The sequence below is a fragment of the Nicotiana sylvestris genome, chromosome 6 (genome assembly GCF_000393655.2).
Source record: "Nicotiana sylvestris chromosome 6, ASM39365v2, whole genome shotgun sequence".
In the NCBI taxonomy this organism is placed as follows: domain Eukaryota; kingdom Viridiplantae; phylum Streptophyta; class Magnoliopsida; order Solanales; family Solanaceae; genus Nicotiana; species Nicotiana sylvestris.
This window is the reverse complement of record NC_091062.1, coordinates 53,644,733-53,652,309: the sequence shown is the minus strand read 5'-3', so window position 1 is coordinate 53,652,309 and position 7,577 is coordinate 53,644,733. Positions and strand designations below refer to the sequence as shown.

Sequence of the window (7,577 nt, the reverse complement as noted above, 5' to 3'; positions counted from 1 at the left end):
GATTCTAGCTTGGTGGGTCTTGACTCTTCTTGAGAAAAAGAGTCTATGACCCAAAAATTGACCCAACAAGGAATTGGGGTGGACCCATGAGAAATGATAGTCCCAATTAACGGGATAAACCTCGAGAGAGTAATCACCCTACTTGAACCATAGTTGCTTGGTCTAATTGGCCTACCCAATTGGTCTCGAGAGAGTCAATTGGGCAAAATCGCTCTCTCTTCCGAGAGGTGTGAGAGTGGGTATAATTGTGCAACGGTTATAACATTGATCCCAAATATGTCAATCTATTATTAGTAGTCTCTACCCGTTAGTTAACCACCTAGGTGATGCCACGACCCTAGTACCTTTCTCTATATTAATCACAACTTAGAACTTCTCTCTTTAGCATAAATTAGCCTAAATTTGTAGTTGATAATAGTAGTTATTAAACAAAACCCCCAAAAAAATTTTAGAAGTACAATTAGGAGCAAGCACACATTCCTAGTCTGAACAAATACGCAACTCCATTCCAAGACCCTGTGGAAATTGACCCCGATACCACTATTCGGGTAAAAGTCTTAGCGCCCGCTCTTCCTACCGTTGTGTGAGGTTGAGTTTGTTGCGATCACTTTTTGGCGCCGTTGCCGGGGAGCTTACGGTATTGACTATTTGTGTAGCTAGTTTTGTGTTTTGCTTCTCTTTCCTTCTTGATTACTAATTTTGTTTGTGTCATTCAATCAGGTACAATGGCTATTAATGCAAATGACCCTCTCAGCAATGTGATAGCGGGGGAGGAGGTAGAGGATCTAGAACAAGATGAGGTCTTACCTCAAGTTCCAAGGAGGGGAAGACATGTCAATATAAATGCAAATGAGAACAACAATATTCCAGACCCTCCTCCGGCACCACCGAGAGTGGCTCCCAGAGTTTTACCAAATGAAGGATACGCCAGTGCTATTGTTCCTCCCCGAATCCGGCAGGGAACTTTCAAATCACAAATGTTATGCTGACCTTGCTCGAGCAGAGAGGTTATTTCCCGGGTGCCTCTGATCAAAATGCCTACAAGCACTTGAAGGGGTTCGTGGATACATGTTGGGGTAGCAAGCAGACAAACGTGTCCGAGGATGCATTGAGATTGAGGGTTTTCCCGTTTTCTCTTCGGGGTAAAGCATTGGATTGGTTAGAAAGGCTCCCCAATCATTCTATTACAACATGGGATGAATTGGCGGATAAATTTATTGCCAAGTTCTTCTCTCCAAGTCATATGGCAGCTCTTCGGGATGAAATTCTAGCTTTAAAGCAAGAGCCGACGGAACCTTTCCATGAGATATGGGAAATATATAGAACAATGGTGAAAGAGTGCCCTAATAATGATATGACCGAGGCTATGATTCAACAAACCTTTTATCGGGGCATCAACACCACAAATCAATGCATCGTGAACCAATTGGCCGGAGGGAACTTTATGAAACTTTCTTACCAAGAGGCATGTGATGTACTGGATGAAATGGCCGACACCTCTTCGGCATGGCAAAGCCGAGCAAACGTGCCCCAAGGTGACCCCACGGTCATCCATTTGCACAAGGAATTGCACGATCATGGCCAAGCTATCACCGAGCTTACAACAACTATGAATCAATTGGCAAAGGCGCAATTGCAACAAGTCCAAAACCTGCGCCAAGTCAACGCAATAGAAGGTGTTTCTATGTTGAAAAGGAGGCAAAAAGGACAACAACCTCAAGGTAATTGTGAACAATATGACAACAACAATGATGGTGGTGGTTATTCAAATAAGTGCTATGATGATCAAAGCGAAGAATTCCATTATGTCAACAACTATCAAGGGAATAGAGGTAACTCTTCAAATCAACAATGGCGTCTTCAAGGTAATTGGGGCAATCAAGAACAAGGCGAAGGTAATTGGAATAACAACAACCAAAACAACAATTGGGGTAATCAAGGCAACCAAGGAAATTGGCATGGTAGTAACAATAATTGGGGCAACAACAACAATCAAGGAGGGTGGAACAATAACGGGAACCAAGGCAATCGGGGGCAAGGTTTTCAAAGGCCCCCCATGTACCAACAACTGAACAATCCACCCCCCCCCTTTCCTTCTCAAGGTCCGAGTTCGTCTGGAAGCGAGATGGGGAGAATTGAAAGCATGTTCGAGCAAAACTTGATAAAAAAGAACCAAGATCCCGAGGCCCAATTAGCTTCGCATAACACATCTATCCGGAACTTGGAAGTGCAATTAGGCCAAATCTCTCAGTCTTTAAATACTCGACCAAAGGGTGCTCTACCAAGTAATATGGTAGTAAACCCCAAGGGTGGGCACAATAATCATGTGATGGCGGTGACAACGGGAAGTAGAAGACGCGATGATGTGCATGACTCAAGAGGAAACCAAGTTATGGTAGATGAAGATGAGTTACGAGATAATGAAATGCCTTTGGTGGTTGAAGATGTAGTTGAACCAAGTGTGAGAGATGATGTGCGGATTGATGTTCATGAGGTTGAGGAGGAAACACAAGAGGCCGTGAACCCGTCTAGGGAACACGTGATTGATATGCCCGAGCCGGCGGTGCCCAAAGCCCAAGCACCCTTACCTCGACCTCCTCCGCCCTATCCTCAACGGTTGGCCAAGCAAAAGGGTGACAACCAATTTAAGAAATTCATTGAGATGATGAAGAGTTTGACTATCAACTGCCTTTGGTGGAGGCACTCGAGCAAATGCCGGGGTACGCAAAGTTCATGAAAGAGTTGGTCACAAAAAAGAGATCAATGGAGTGTGAGACAATCAAGATGACTCATCAAGTGAGCGCAATTGTGCATTCTATGGCTCCGAAACTTGAGGACCCCAGTGCATTCACTATCCCATGTACCATTGGAAGTGCCGACTTTGCAAAAGCCCTTTGTGACTTGGGGGCAAGTATCAATTTAATGCCATATTCGGTCTTCAAGACCTTGGGAATCGGACAACCTCGTCCAACTTCTATGAGGCTTCAAATGGTGGACCGGTCAATGAAGCGGCCTTTGGGGATTATTGATGATGTCCTTGTTCGTGTTGATAAGTTCATATTGCCAGCCGATTTCGTTATTTTGGATTGTGAGGTGGATTTTGAGGTGCCAATTATCCTTGGAAGACCTTTCCTAGCTACTGGGAAGGCTTTGGTAGATGTCGAGGCGGGAGAGTTGACTTTCCGAGTTGGTAATGAAAAGGTGGTGTTCCATGTGTGCAAATCTATGAGGCAACCGAATAGCACCGAGGTGTGCTCGTTTGTTGACATTGTCACGGCGGTGATAGTGGATGACACAAGCGCAATGGTAAATGTTGAGGACTCACTTGAAGCCGTGCTCTTGAACATGGATGTTGATAATGATGCTGGGAGAGTTGAATGTGTAAATGCTTTGCATGGTATGGGCTCGTATTCTTATGAGCCTAGGAAGTTATCCTTGGATCTTGAGAATCGCAAAACTCCCCCAACCAAGCCATCTATTGAGGAGTCGCCAGTGTTGGAGTTGAAACCACTTCCTCCTCACCTCAGGTATGAATACTTGGGCCCTAATTTCACTTTGCCTGTTATTCTTTCGTCTTGCTTGACTAACGTGCAGGTTGACGCCACTTTGGTGGTTCTACAAAAGCGCAAGAGGGCGATTGGATGGACATTGGCGGATATTCGGGGTATAAGCCCCGCCTTTTGCATGCATAATATCATATTGGAGGAGGATGTGAGGCCCTCACTTGAACACCAAAGGTGACTCAACGAAGCAATGCAAGAAGTGGTCAAGATGGAAGTTATCAAGTGGCTTGATGCCGGCGTGGTGTATCCTATTTCTGACAGCTCATGGACTTCTCCGGTGCAATACGTACCGAAGAAGAGAGGGATGAATGTGGTAACCAATGCTAACAATGAGTTGATTCCTACTCGGACGGTGACGGGATGGAGAGTTTGTATGGACTATAGAAAGCTTAACAAGGTAACTTGAAAGGATCATTTCCCGTTGCCGTTCCTCGACCAAATGCTTGATCATCTTGCGGGTCGGTCGTTCTATTGATTTTTAGATGGGTATTCAGGGTACAATCAGATTCTCATCGCCCCAGAAGATCAGGAAAAGATGACCTTTACTTGTCCCTACGGCACATTCGTATTTTCGAGGATATCGTTTGGATTATGTAATGCCCCAGCGACCTTTCAACGATGTATGATGGCAATTTTCACCGACATGGTGGAAGATATATTGGAGGTCTTTATGGATGATTTTAGCATGGTGGGGGACTCTTTTGAATGATGCTTGACAAATTTGGATCGTGTGTTGGCCCGATGTGAAGATACAAACCTAGTTTTTAATTGGGAAAAATGCCATTTTATGGTAGAAGAGGGTATTGTATTGGGTCATAAGATTTCGAAGAGAGGTATTGAAGTTGACAAAGCCAAGATTGAAGTCATTTCAAGGTTACCTCCCCCTACTTCTGTCAAAGGGGTGAGGAGCTTTATGGGGCACGCGGGTTTCTACCGAAGGTTCATCAAAGATTTCTCTAAGGTAGTTAACCCGTTGTGCAAGTCATTAGAGAAGGAGGCCAAGTTTGTCTTTGATGAGAAATGCATGGAGGCGTTCGAGCTTCTAAAACACAAGTTGACAACTACCCCTATCATTACCGCACCCAATTGGAGCTTGCCATTTGAGCTCATGTGTGATGCTAGTGATGTTGCGGTAGGGGTGGTCTTGGGCCAAAGGATCAACAAGATGTTCCATCCGGTGTACTACTCAAGCAAGACGATGAATGAAGCTCAAAGAAACTATACAGTCACCGAGAAGGAGTTGCTAGCTATTGTGTTTGCCATGGAAAAGTTCTGACCATACCTTATGGGGGCCAAAGTGATTATCCATACTGATCATGCTGCCCTTAGGTATTTGATGACCAAGAAAGATTCAAAAGCAAGGTTGATGAGATAGGTGCTACTTCTTCAAGAGTTTGATCTAGAAATTGTGGACCAGAAAGGAAGTGAAAATCAAGTGGCGGACCACTTGTCCCGCTTGGAGGAAGAGGGGAGGCCTTCTGACGGCCTTGAGATCAATGATGCGTTCCCGGATGAACAACTCCTTGTGGTATCTATGCATGATATGCCGTGGTTTGCCGATGTGGCAAATTATCTTGTGACCGGTATAATCCTGTATGAGCTCCCTTCTAACCAAAGGAAGAAGCTCAAGCGGGATAGTTTGGATTATTATTGGGATGAGCCATATTTGTTCAAGATTTGCACCGATGGTGTGATTCGCCGATGTGTCCCGGAAAAAGAACAATTGAGTATTTTGGAGGCTTGTCATTCCTCTCCCTATGGTGGCCATCATGGCGGGGTGAGGACGGCTTCTAAGGTGCTTAGTTTCGGTTTCTATTGGCCCTCCTTGTTTAAAGATGCCGGTGATTTTTGTCAAGAGATGTGATGAACGCCAACGAGCCGGTGGGATTTCTAAAAAGGATGAGATGCCTCTCAACACAATTCTAGAGGTGGACATTTTTGATGTGTGGGGTATCGACTTTATGGGGCCGTTCGTGAGTTCTTGTGGGAACACCTATATCTTGGTAGCGGTTGATTATGTGTCAAAATGGGTCGAAGTCATCGCTTTGCCCAACAATGAAGCTCGAAGTGTGGTGGCATTCTTGAAAAAGAGTATCTTCACAAGGTTTGGCACTCCATGTGCTATCATTAGTGATGGTGGTTCTCATTTTTGCAGCCGGGATTTTGATTCATTGCTTGCCAAATATGGTGTAAATCACAAGGTGACCACTCCTTATCATCCTCAAGCGAGTGGCCAAGTTGAGGTTTCCAACCGACAGATCAAGAGTATTTTGTCCAAAACTGTCAATGCCAATAGGACCGATTGGTCGAAGAAACTAGATGATTCTCTTTGGGCCTATCGGACAACTTACAAGACCCCGATTGGTATGTCTCCATACCGGTTGTTGTTTGGGAAAGCTTGTCATCTTCCGGTGGAATTGGAGAATAAGGCTATGTGGGCCTTGAGAAAATTGAACTTAGAATGGGATGTCGCTACGAATCTCTGGGTTGAGCAACTCAATGAGCTAGACGAGTTTAGATTTCATGCCTACTCCAGCGCGTCCTTGTACAAGGACAAGATGAAGTACCTTCACGATAAGTATGCCCGAGGGAAGGAATTCAAAGTTGGTGACATGGTTCTTCTTTTCAACTCCCGGTTGAGGTTATCCCCGGGAAAGCTTAAGTCTAAGTGGAGTGGTCCATTTGAAGTTGTTGGTGTAACCCCATTTGGAGCTATTGATCTCAAAAACAAAAATGGCGAAGTTTTCTGGGTCAATGGGCATCGTGTCAAGCATTACTTGGGCAAGTTTGATGACACCCCCATGGTGGCACTCATTCATTTGAAGTGACTTTGATAGTAACATGCGTCGTGCCGCGACGTTAAATCAGGCGCTTCTTGGGAGGCAACCTATGTCTTTTTTCTTTCTTTTTTGATTTCTGTTGCAGATTAGGATTTTTGAGCTAATGGTTTGTGAGATGTTGCAGGAATTGTGATTGAACCAGTGCAAAACAACTGTGCAAAAAGTGCACAGTCTCTGAATAGTGACCGTGCGGCCGTAATCTCACTTTGTGCGGTCCGCATCGGCCAAAGAAAAATATTGCCAACTCTCTGAACTGTGTTCACGCGGCCGCGTCCCACTTTGTGCGGCCCGCATGGTTCTCATGCGGCCGCAGCCCGTCTCATGCGGTCCGCGCGCCTTCGCTGCAGCTACAGGTAAATGGTAAAGTCCTAGTGCAGCCCGCGGTCGTGTTTACGTAGCCGCACTGGACGGTAAGTGATGGGCCCCACTGTGTTTCCTATAAATAAACCATTAGGATCTTCATTAGAACTTTTCGCCAAAATTAACCCCTGAGCCCTAAAAGTTACTGTTCACATTCAGAGACCCCTCTTAGTGTTAATATCATGAGCATTTCTTCGCTTTCCTGGTAACATATCTCTCACATTAGTCTTTACTTAATATTAATTTAAACTTTATAAATGTTCCCCTAGTCATAACTTCTTCATTTTTCTTTTTTGTTCTTCGTCGTTTCATAATTAGGATAGTTTTATATTGTTTTTGTTGTTCTTTGAAATGATGGGCATGTTATAAATGAGTAGGGACAAAGTAGGATGCTAAAACGTGAAAGACTTGAGTTTTTTGTAAAACCCTAATTTCCCCTGTAATTAATGCCCAGTGCGGCCGCAACCCCTAATTATGCGGTCTGCATGCCTTTTACGCGGCCGCATCATTCTGCTACGCGGTCCGCGTAAACCTTGAACCTAAAGGTTGATTATCCCAGTGCGGACGCATGCCCAGTTTGTGCGGTCCGTGCCATGCCCCACGCGGCCGCATCCCATGTTTGCGCGGTCCGCGGGGGTGAGGTTCAGAGGGCACCAGTTTTTAATAGTATGGCCAATGCGGCCACATGACCAGTTTGTGCGGTCCGCGAGGGTGAGGTTCAGAGGGCACCAGTTTTTAATAGTATGGCCAATGCGGCCGCATGACCAGTTTGTGCGGACCGCGTTGGCCCCCATACGGCCGCACCCCCTGTTCA

The 7,577-nt window shown here is 45.3% G+C and overlaps 1 protein-coding gene across 1 annotated transcript; it reads left to right on the top strand.

Annotated features, from left to right (window-relative positions):
• Positions 1–3,003: 3,003 nt before the first annotated feature.
• LOC138870622 (uncharacterized) lies at positions 3,004–6,536 on the top strand. The gene is made up of 4 exons (XM_070148445.1): positions 3,004–3,397; positions 3,764–3,960; positions 5,399–5,764; positions 6,489–6,536. Exons 1-4 carry the CDS (start codon positions 3,004–3,006, stop codon positions 6,534–6,536), a joined length of 1,005 nt encoding a protein of 334 aa, XP_070004546.1.
• The last annotated feature ends 1,041 nt before the right edge of the window (positions 6,537–7,577 follow it).